Below are 11644 nucleotides of genomic sequence, written 5' to 3'. Positions count from 1 at the left end.
ATTAAAAAACGTTGTTGAGACGTTGAAAAAAGTGCAAAGAAGAGCAACTGGGATGATGAAGGGCCTGGAGACTAAAGGATATGAAGAACTGGATAAGGATAGTCTAGAGATAAGAAGGACTAGGGATGATATGATAGCATTGTTCCAATATATGACAATTAACCAGTGGAACAGCTTCCCTGCAGAAGTTGTGGGTGCTTCATCCCTAGATGTTTTTTACAATAGACTGAACAGCCACTTGTTTCAAATTAAAAGGATATATAATTATTAAGTATTAAATTAATGATATAATTAAATCGCCCTCCAGGCAGCGGCCTTTCCCGGGGTCCCCCTGGGCTCAACCCTCCTGCAGCCCCGCCGTCTCCCAGGGCTGCCCGCTCTCCTCCTCCTCCTCCTCCTCTCACGCGGCTCTTCCTTCCTTCCTTCCCCCGCCGGGCTCCTCCGTCCTCCTGCAGGGGAAAAGGAGAGGCGGGTCACGGCTGCATCCCCTTCCCCGCAGGGAGGCCCAGGCCGAAGCCTCCGCCTCTCACGGTCCTTCCGGGCATGCTGGAGGCGGACACGGCCTCCCTCCCAGCCTCCCGTCTCCCTCCCTGGCCGCCCCTTTCTCCGAGAAAGACCCTCCGAGCAGCTCCCTAGTTGCCCGTTATTTTCCGGAAGTGGAGGCTTCATGCCCTTTTTCCTCCAGAAGTTCCGCCTGTTCCTTTGGAGGCTCCGCCTCAAAAGGTCCTCCTGCCAATCGCCGGACTCTCCAGACTGACCAATCGGCTTCGGCCTTCTTTCATCTAACAAGATGGCGCCTACTCGGTGTCGATGGTTGCTATGGTTCCCGGCGAAGGTGGGGGTGGAGGGCTCACATTGATCTCTGGGGTCCTTCCCCCCCTCTTTCCTCCCTATTGAGGCCGGGGGAGGTCAGGGTCTCTTCTGGGGCGGATACCTTATAGCCGCCTCTAAAGGGAAGCCAGTGGGGTCCAGTGATGGAGGCACAGGGGGAGAAAGCAAGGGACGCTCTTTCGGTCCAGCCCACCTCACAGGGTTGTTGTTGGGGGAAGAGAGGAGGGAGGGGTCCCCGTGGCTGGAAGGGGGAGGGGCTCAGAGAGCTCCAAAGACCCCTCAGTCCAACCCTGAGCTCCAAATAGTCTCTTTTCTTCCACATCTTCTTCTCTGCCTCATTTGCAGAAATAATAAAGACAGGATCCAAATGAATAAATAAACTCTCCGTATGTGACTCACTCAAGTGTTTTTTAAATTGCAACTACATGGATACATTTTCTTCCTGGATATAAGAATTCCGAATTCTTGCACAAAAGGAGACCGTCTCCATTTAAAGAGGACCCAAGGAGGAGAATCTCCTGCCAAAGGATCCTTCTAGTGAATTTCCTCTTAGAAATCAATACCTCATTGTTGGAAAAAGGAAACAGGAAATCATGCAATGTTGATAGGATCCAAGTTGGGTTTTTTTTTCTAGGTCTCTAACTGCTGGATCGTTAAGCTATGTAGTATTTTCTTTTGGCAGTTGTTCAAGGGGACCAGATTTTTCTCTCTCTCCTGGATTCTGTATTACTTTGGGAGTCACAAAAAGGTTTCTCACCTAAGGAGAAATCATGGAAGGAGCTCACCTGGGATGATGGAACAAAACACAAAAGAGCATGGCAAAAGAAAGGGAAGCTCATCCAGAGCTACATTAATGAATGAAGCTTCCCTTGACAGAGGCAGTCTACATACAAAAATCTGCCTTTTGTGAGAAATGGGGAAATTCAGTGATTGATTTGGTCACCTCCTGCACACAATTTCTTGACATTGGTGTACTTGTAAAAGGTGGAGCAGGTGACCTTTGGTAGGATGCCAAGGGAGGCCTGTCATCTCTTAGAGAATTCTGAGGCTTCATGACCTCATCCATGCAGGCTAAACTGCCAGGTATCAGAGTGAAGATGCCCTCCAAGAGGTTAGTCAGACTTCAGAAGGGCTCTGGGAAATCTCCAAGAGGTAGGTTGGTGTCCGAAGGGCTCCTGGACTCTGGGAAATCTTCCCTCTATTTGCAGCCAATTTATCAGGGTGCCCATTTGGCCCCTTCTAAGGAAAGGGAAGCAGGGGAAAATGAGAACACCCAGCTGGTTGATCATTTTAAATCAAGTCTCAATCTCCAAACTCAGGCATCAATTTTGGTGTGGAGATGAAAAGAACATGATTACCTGAATTTGAGAGAAGCAAGGGAGCTTCTTTGTCCACCTGAAAACACAGATAATCAAGTAATAATTTGAATGTATGTTTATTGTTGTTTTAGGTCCATCTTTCTTGAGGGGGGATCAGCATGTCAAGACTGACTAGAACTATCACCTATATTCTGCTTCACTCCCACCTGGGTAAAGAAGGGGGGGCAGTGGCATCCAAGCATTTTTACTTCCCGTGAGAAATTACTCCCACCGCAAGGACATCCCAACCAGATTTCCCAGCATGGCTGCTTTCTTCCCATAACAAAATGAACAAAAGTTGTTGATGGACATAATGGACCGTGGGTGGCCCATGGGGAAAGGGGGAATGAACTATGGCAAAAGTAGGGCTACACTTTTACCAAATAATCTCAATTTACTGTGAAATCGGTTGAAACTGATCCAGAGCATAAATTTTGATTTGTGACTAAACTTTCTTTTAATCGAAAGAAATTAAAATGGCAGGGAGAGAATGACTGCATGCAGCCTGCGTTGATTTTAAATTGACATTTGATTCCATTTTGAAGAAAGCAATATGAGGAACTTGGAAAATACAGTACAAAGGATGTTTCTCATTCAGCAATTGTATGAAGCGTGCTAACCATCTTTTTCAGAAAAGTCTCCCAGGGCTGTATTTTGACCTCCACCTTCTTTAAGGAGCACCTGCACAGGACCATCTCCTACATACACCTGCCTCAATCTGCACAATCCCCAATGTACTTCTCCTCCTATATGCTGAGAATATGGCTAGTATCTCCCAAAGCTTTGTTGGCCTTAGTAGTGCCAACTCAGAAAGCGATAGGTTGCTGTTTTCAGGCGTCGCTTGCTTACGTCTAATGTCTAATGCTGAAACGTAAAAGATGACCCTCAATCCATTCCCTCCCCCCTTTCTTTCCCAAGAAGGAAATTCAAAGTACAAGATAGGCAGGAAAACAGTTATAAAGTGAAGCATGTACCCAGGCCTCCCCCACAAACCAGAACGGCAGTGTCCGATAGGGATCTATGGGACCTGGCAGAGAGTCCCTTGTAGCGGTTTCCACTGGAAGACAAGGGGACCATTCAGGGAATCCAACTGACAAGAGTGCCGGATGTCTGGGGAGGGTCTTACATGGTACCCACATTTGGAAAACCCACATAGATTTTATCAAACAATGACAGGGAGGGGCATTTTCACACCCGGAACAAGGAAGGCCAAATTAAATGTCAGGTCCTCCCATCTGGAGTGGGCACTGGGGAAGTGGACAAATGGACAATACAATTGTGTGGGCGTGATGAGAAATAAGGAGGGGGAGGATTGCTCCATCCTGGATCCTTTGGGGACTCCAGGGACTTCTGAAGACCTGTTCACCCTCCAGGTATTTCTTCTGTTTCTATCCTCAATGCATCATTTGATGTTTATAAAGGCTGCTCCTCCGACTGAAGCTCCTTCCACACTTCAAGCATTTATGAGGTTTTTCTCCTGTGTGGATCCTTTGATGTTGATAAAGGCCGCTCCTCTGACTGAAGCTCTTTCCACACTCCAGGCATTTATGAGGTTTTTCTCCTGTGTGGATCCTTTGATGTGTATAAAGGCTGCTCCTCCGACTGAAGCTCTTTCCACACTCCAGGCATTTATGAGGTTTTTCTCCTGTGTGGATCCTTTGATGTCTAAAAAGGCTGCTCCTCCGACTGAAGATCTTTCCACACTCCAGACATTTATGAGGTTTTTCTCCTGTGTGGATCCTTTGATGTGTATAAAGGCTGCTCCTCTGACCGAAGATCTTTCCACACTCCAGACATTTATGAGGTTTTTCTCCTGTGTGGATCCTTTGATGTGTATAAAGGTTGCTCCTCTGACTGAAGATCTTTCCACACTCCAGACATTTATGAGGTTTTTCTCCTGTGTGGATCCTTTGATGTTTATAAAAGTCGCTCCTCTGACTGAAGCTCTTTCCACACTCCAGACATTTATGAGGTTTTTCTCCTGTGTGGATCCTTTGATGTTTATAAAGGTTGCTCCTCTGACTGAAGATCTTTCCACACTCCAGGCATCTATGCAGTTTTTCTCCTGTGTGGATCCTTTGATGTGTATAAAGGTTGCCCCTATGTCTGAAGCTCTGTCCACACTCCAGGCATTTATGAGGTTTTTCTCCTGTGTGGATCCTTTGATGTCTATAAAGGCTGCTCCTCTGACTGAAGATCTTTCCACACTCCAGGCATCTATGCAGTTTTTCTCCTGTGTGGATCCTTTGATGTGTATAAAGGTTGCTCCTCTGACTGAAGATCTTTCCACACTCTAGGCATTTATGAGGTTTTTCTCCCGTGTGGATCCTTTGATGTGTATAAAGGCTGCTCCTCCGACTGAAGGTCTTTCCACACTCCAGGCATTTATGAAGTTTTTCTCCTGTGTGGATCCCTTGATGTCTATAAAGGCTGCTCCTCTGACTGAAGATCTTTCCACACTCCAGACATTTATGAGTTTTTTCTCCTGTGTGGATCCTTTGGTGTCTTTGAAGATTTCCATTTCTCTTGAAGGATTTTTCATATTCTGGGCACTGATATTTCCTTCCTTCCTCCTGGATCCTTTGGGGATTCCGGGGTGTTCCGAAGGACCCTCCGCCCTCCAGAACCGTCTCAGAGTCTCCGCCCTTTTCCTGTTCCCCGCATCGCACTCCAGGCAGCCGCCTTTTCCGGGATCCCCCTGGGCTCATCCCTTCTGCAGCCCTGGAGCCTCCCTTCCTTTCCACGCCGTCTCCCGGGGAAGCCGCACAGGGATCCCCTGCTCTCAGGCGGCGCTTCCTTCCTTCCCCCGACGGGCTCCTTGGTCCTCCTGCAGGGGAGAGAGAGAGAGAGGCGGATCACGGCTGTGCCCCGTTACCTGCAGGGGAGGCCCAGGCCGAAGCCTTCGCCTCCCAAGGGTGTCTCGTCCAGCGTCTCCCGTCAGACCAGACCTCGGGCGCCCGGCCTCTCCTTGCTCACAGGTCTCCCTTCTCCAGGGGAACTTTCTGGACTGCAACTCCCGGCGTCCCCTGCGCCCTACCTGCATCAGTCCACATGCGCACTTCCTTCCCCCTCCGGATCTTTCCGTCCTCCTGCAGGAGAGGAGAGAGAGGGGGGGGGCGGGTGACGGCTGCGTCCTCTTTCCCGCAGCCTCCACTTCGGAAAAAGACGCTCCCAGACTGCGACTCCCAGCATCCCCTGCGTCATCCGGGCTCCTGTGTCGCCGATTCATGAAGCTCGCTAGTTGCCCATTTTGTTTCCGGAAGTGGAGGCTTCACGCCCTTTCTTCCCCAGAAGTTCCGCCTGTTCCTTTGCAGAGACCGGTCCCAAGCAGTCCTCCTGCCAATCGCCGCCCTCCCCTGAGCGACCAACGGGCGTCCGTCTTCCTTTAACAAGCCAGATGGCGCCTGCGCGGTGTCGATGGTTGCTATGGTTCCCCGCGGAGGTGGGGGCGGAGGGCTCCCTTTGATCTTTGGGGTACTTCTCCCCCCCTCTTTGCCCCCTATATAGGCCGGGGAGGTCCGGGGCTCTTCTGGGGCAGAGACCTTATAGCCGCCTATAAAGGGGAGCCAGTGGCGCCCAGTGATGGAGGCACAGGGGGAGAAAGCAAGGGACGCTCTTTTGGACCAGCCCACCTCACAGGGTTGTTGTTGGAGGAAGAGAGGAGGGAGGGGTCACCGTGGCTGGAAGGGGGAGGGGCTCAGAGGGCTCCAAAGACCCCTCAGTCCAACCCTGAGCTCCAAATAATCTCTTTTCTTTTATTCCACATCTTCTTCTCTGCCTCATTTGCAGAAATAACAAAGGCAGAATCCAAATAAATAAATAAACTCTCAATATGTACTCAAGTGTGTTTTTAAATAGCAACGACATGGCCTCTATTTGATGCAGGGAAACTCTTCTTTCTAGATAGAAGAATGTGGAATTCTTGCACAAAAGGAGACCGTCTCCACTTAAAGAGGACCTAAGGAGGAGAATCTCCTGCCAATGGTTCCTGCTAGTGAATTTCCTCTCATTCCAATCCATTATTGTGGGGAAAAGGAATCAGGAAATCAATCCATTTCAATATGACCCAAGTTGATTTCTTCCTTGGTTGGAATTGGACCAGAAGAGGGTCGTGTGCCTTGTGGGGTTCAGCTTCACTAAGCTATGCAATATTTGGTTGTGGAAGAAGTTGTTCAAGGAAGAGAGGGTTTTTTTCTGTCCTGGTTTGCCGGATTACTTTGGGATGCAGGAGACAGTGTCTCACCTAAGCAGAAATCATGGAGGGAGCTCACCTGGGATGATGGAACAAAACACAAAAGAGCATGGCAAAAGAAAGGGAATGCGATGGGAAGTTCATCCAGAGCTACGTTAATAGTGGAGATTCGGTTGACAGAGGCAGTCTACATACAAAAATCTGTCGTTTGTGAGAAATGGGCAACTTTATTGTTTTTTTCACCTCCTAAAACCTTCGCTTGACATTGGTATATGTATAAAAGGCAGAGCTGGTGACCTTTGGTAGGATTCCACGGGAGGCCTGTCATCACTTACAGAATTCTGGTGGCTTTATGATCTCATCCCTGCAGGCTAAACTGACAGTTACTGTCAGTTATCACAGTAAAGATGCCTTCTAATGAGCCAGAGGGTGCCTGCATGGCACTGAGGCTTGTTAAAAGGCTTGTTAAAAGATTGGCGTCAATCCATGCCAACTTCTCATTGTCTGATCTCGCAGCGCCTGGAGAAAAGCCAGGTGTTTAAGGCTAAAAGGGTGGAGGCCCTTTGAGAATATGGCTGGTATCTCACAAACCTTTGTTGGCCTTAGAGAGGGTTTCTGCTGGAAGACAAGGGGACCATTGAGGGAATCCAACTGACAAAGAGTTTCAGGTATCTGGAGGTGGTCTTACACCGTATGGACATTTGCAAAACCCACATAGAATAGATTGTATCAAACAATGACAGGGAGAAGCTCTTTCACACCCACAACAATAAAGCCCAAATTAGCCTTAGATTCAACCAGGGAACACTTGCTTCAATTGGGATCTGAGTGGGATGATTATTTAAAGGCAATTTATTAGAGGATTGTAGCAAAGAGATTTCCATCAATGAAAAGAGGGAATCCAGGACACAAAACTGGGTTTCATTTTATACTCCCTACAGTAGAAAAAGTAGAAAATGAGAGTTGACCATTGAGGGAATCCAACTGACAAAGTGTTTCAGGTATCCTGAGTTGGTCTTACATGGTATGGACATTTGCAAAACCCACATAGAATAGATCAGCGATGGCGTACCTTTTTGGGCTCGCGTGCCATAAGTGGAGGGAGCACAGCGGGTTGTGTGCTGGGGTGCCGCACCCATAATGCGATGCGTGACCCCCCCAGTGCGCATGCGCGCACTACAGGCGCACCCCCAATTTTTTGCATGCTTTTTTCGCCGTCCCCAGACTCCAGAGGCTTTATAGGAGCCCGGGGAGGGCGAAAACAGCCTCCCCCACACCCCCGGAAGCCCTCCGGAGGCTTCAGGGACCTTCAGAACGCTTCTCTGAAGCCTCCGGAGCAGTCAAAATGAACCTCCAAGCAAACCGGAAGTTAGTTCCTGAATTTCCGGTTTGCCTGTAGGGCTGTTTTTTTGAGCTCCGGAGGCTTCAGGAAAGCTCATGAAGCCTCCGGAGGGCCTCCGTGGGGGGGGGGAGGGGGGATCTTTTCGCCCTTCCCAGGCACCTATAAAGCTTCTGGTGCCTGGGTAGGGCGAAAAATGGCTTTAAAAAATGATGAAAGTCAGGTTGTCAGCGTGCGTATGTGCGCTGGCCAGCTCAAAGGGCAGCGCCTCACGTACCCTGAAAAATGGCTCCACGTGTCACCTGTGGCACGCGTGCCATAGGTTCGCCGTCACTGGAATAGATTGTATCAAACAATGATAGGGAGAAGCTCTTTCACACCCACAACAATAAAGGCCAAATTAGCCTTAGATTCAACCAGGGAACACTTGCTTCAATCAGGATCTGAGTGGGATGATTATTTAAAGGCAATTTATTAGAGGATTGTAGCAAAGAGATTTCCATCAATGAAAAGAGGGAATCCAGCACACAAAATTGGGTTTCATTTCATACTCCCTACAGTAGAAAAAGAGAGTTGATTGCATGGAAGACATCTTCCTGCTAAGTTGCATTTACATCAAAGACATGGACAGTAACATCTCATAATATTAAGCATGACAACTGAAATGAGCATTGCATTAAAAGAACATTCACATGGGAAACGGCATCATGAGTGAACCTAAGTCTGTTCTGAAAAAGTACAATTTCAGGAGGTTGAAACAGCATGTACAATTGAAAACCTTCTTTGTTATTCAGCCTGAGACAGTCCCGTATTTGGCAGTTATTATTTACCCTTCTTAATATCTTCTTTACTCACCCACCCTCCAATTGGAATTATTACAATTATTATCATGAATGTCCTTATTCTGTTGCTTTGTAGGTACACTGAGAGCTTGTACACTCGAGATCCTTTGATGTTTATAGAGACTGCTCCTCTGATTGAAGCTCTTTCCACAATCCGGGCATTTATGAGGTTTTTCTTCTGTGTGGATTGTTAGACGTCTTTGAAGATGTCCATTAGTTTTGTAAGATTTTTCACATTCCGGGCACTGATATTTCTCTTCTCCCCCCTGGATCCTTTTGGGAAATGTAGGGTCTTCCCAAGGACCCTCCGTCCTCCAGGCATATATTCGGTTTCTCTCTCCAGTGGATCCTTTGATGTCTATAAAGGTGGCTCCTCCGACTGAAGCTCTTTCCACACTCCAGGCATTTATGAGGTTTTTCTCCTGTGTGGATCCTTTGATGTGTATAAAGGTCGCTGCTAGAAGTGAAGCTCTTTCCACACTCCAGGCATTTATGAGGTTTTTCTCCTGTGTGGATCATTTGATGTTTATAAAGGTGGCTCCTCTGACTGAAGATCTTTCCACACTCCAGGCATTTATGAGGTTTTTCTCCTGTGTGGATCCTTTTATGTTTATAGAGGCTGCTCTGCTCCATGAAGCTCTTTCCACACTCCAGGCATTTATGAGGTTTTTCTCCAGTGTGGATCCTTTGATGTGTATAAAGGCTGCTCCTCCGACTGAAGCTCTTTCCACACTCCAGGCATTTATAAGATTTTTCTCCTGTGTGGATCCTTTTATGTTTATAGAGGCTGCTCCTCTGACTGAAGATCTTTCCACATTCCAGACATTTATGAGGTTTTTCTCCTATGTGGATCCTTTGATGTTTATAAAGGTGGCTCCTCTGATTGAACCTCTTTCCACACTCCAGGCATTTATGAGGTTTTTCTCCTGTGTGGATCCTTTGATGTGTATAAAGGTTGCTCCTCTGACTGAAGATCTTTCCACACTCCAGGCATTTATGAGGTTTTTCTCCTGTGTGGATCCTTTGGTGTATATAAAGGCTGCTCCTCCCACTGAAGCTCTTTCCACACTCCAGACATTTATGAGGTTTTTCTCCTGTGTGGATCCTTTGGTGTCTATAAAGGCTGCTCCTCCGACTGAAGCTCTTTCCACATTCCAGGCATTTATGAGGTTTTTCTCCTGTGTGGATCCTTTGATGTGTATAAAGTTCACTCCTCTGACTGAAGCTCTTTCCACACTCCATGCATTTATGAGGTTTTTCTCCTGTGTGGATCCTTTGGTGTATATAAAGGCTGCTCCTCCGACTGAAGCTCTTTCCACACTCCAGACATTTATGAGGTTTTTCTCCTGTGTGAATCCTTTGGTGTATATAAAGGCTGCTCCTCCGACTGAAGCTCTTTCCGCATTCCAGGCATTTATGAGGTTTTTCTCCTGTGTGGATCCTGTGATGTGTATAAAGGTCGCTCCTGTCACTGAAGCTCTTTGCACATTCAAAGCATTTATGAGGTTTTTCTCCTGTGTGGATTCTTTGATGTTTATCAAGGCTGCTCCTCTGACTGAAGCTCTTTTCACACTCCAGGCATTCATGAAGTTTTTCTCCAGTGTGGATCCTTTGGTGTCTTTGAAGATTTCCATTACTCTTGAAGGATTTTTCACATTCTGGGCACTGATATTTCCTTCCTTCCTCCTGGATCCTTTGGGGATTCCAGGGTCTTCCGAAGGACCCTCCGCCCTCCAGGACCATCTCAGAGTCTCCGCCCGTTTCCTGGTCCCCGCATCGCCCTCCAGGCAGCCGCCTTTTCTGGGATCCCCCTGGGTTCATCCCTCCTGCAGCCCTGGAGCCTCCCTGCCTTTCCATGCCGTCTCCCGGGGAAGCCGCACAGGGATCCCCTGCTCTCAGGCGGCGCTTCCTTCCTTCCCCCGACAGGCTCCTTCGTCCTCCTGCAGGGGAGAGAGAGAGAGAGGCGGATCACAGCTGTGCCCCGTTACCTGCAGGGGAGGCCCAGGCCGAAGCCTCCGCCTCCCACGGGTCTCTCGCCCAGCGTCTCCCCGTCAGACCAGACCTCGGGCGCCCGGCCTCTCCTTGCTCACAGGTCTCCCTTCTCCCGGGGAACTTCCTGGACTGCAACTCCCGGCGTCCCCTGCGTCCTACCTGCACCAGTACGCATGCGCACTTCCTTCCCCCTGCGGATCCTTGCGTCCTCCTGCAGGGGGGAGAGAGAGAGAGGCGGGTGACGGCTGAGTCCCCTTTCGCGCAGCCTCCACTTCTGAAAAAGACGCTCCCGGACTGCGACTCCCAGCATCCACTGCGCCATCCGGGCTCCTCTTTCGCCGATTCATGAAGCTCGCTAGTTGCCCATTTTGTTTCCGGAAGTGGAGGCTTCACGCCCTTTTTTCCCCAGAAGTTCCGCCTGTTCCTTTGCAGAGACCGGTCCCAAGCAGTCCTCCTGCCAATCGCCACCCTCCCCTGAGCGACCAATGGGCGTCCGTCTTCCTACAACAAGCCATATGGCGCCTGCGCGGTGTTTGTGGTTGCTATGGTTCCTCACAGAGGTGGGGGCGGAGGGCTCACATTGATCTTTGGGGTCTTTCTCCCCACTCTTTCCCCCAATTGAGGCCGGGGGAGTTCAGGGCTCTTCTGGGGTGGAGACCTTATAGCAGCCTATAAAGGGGAGCCAGAGGGGTCCACTGATGGAGGCACCGGGGGAGAAAGCAAGAGACGCTCTTTCAGTCCAGCTCACCTCACAGGGTTGTTGTTGGGGGAAGAGAGGAGGGAGGGGTCCTCGTGGCTGGAAGGGGGAGGGGCTCAGAGGGCTCCAAAGACCCCTCAGTCCAACCCTGAGCTCCAAATAGTCTCCTTCCTTTTCTTCCACATCTTCTTCTCTGCCTCATTTGCAGAAATAACAAAGGCAGAATCCAAAGAAATAAATAAACTCTCCATATGTACTCAAGTGTGTTTTTAAATAGCAACGACATGGCCTCTATTTGATGCAGGGAAAGTCTTCTTTCTAGATAGAAGAATGTGGAATTCTTGCACAAAAGGAGACCGTCTCCACTTAAAGAGGACCTAAGGAGGAGAATCT

At 48.9% G+C, this 11644-nt stretch overlaps 2 protein-coding genes across 2 annotated transcripts; both read right to left on the bottom strand.

Annotated features, from left to right (window-relative positions):
* Positions 1–2276: 2276 nt before the first annotated feature.
* On the bottom strand, positions 2277–5335 carry LOC309399634 (uncharacterized protein). Its single transcript, XM_081967657.1, has 2 exons — positions 5227–5335; positions 2277–5016 (listed from the first exon to the last, which is right to left on the bottom strand). Exons 1-2 carry the CDS (start codon positions 5240–5242, stop codon positions 3584–3586), a joined length of 1449 nt encoding a protein of 482 aa, XP_081823783.1. The 5' UTR covers positions 5243–5335; the 3' UTR covers positions 2277–3583.
* Positions 5336–8173: 2838 nt separating this feature from the next.
* On the bottom strand, positions 8174–9804 carry LOC309399648 (uncharacterized protein; the record flags this gene model as incomplete). The annotated part of the gene is made up of 1 exon (XM_081967680.1): positions 8174–9804. One exon carries the CDS (start codon positions 9802–9804, stop codon positions 8794–8796), a length of 1011 nt encoding a protein of 336 aa, XP_081823806.1. The 3' UTR covers positions 8174–8793.
* Positions 9805–11644: the final 1840 nt, after the last annotated feature.

The sequence above is a fragment of the Natrix helvetica genome, assembly GCF_964273705.1.
Source record: "Natrix helvetica genome assembly, chromosome: 15".
In the NCBI taxonomy this organism is placed as follows: Eukaryota; Metazoa; Chordata; class Lepidosauria; order Squamata; family Natricidae; genus Natrix; species Natrix helvetica.
This window is presented reverse-complemented; position numbering and strand designations above follow the sequence as displayed.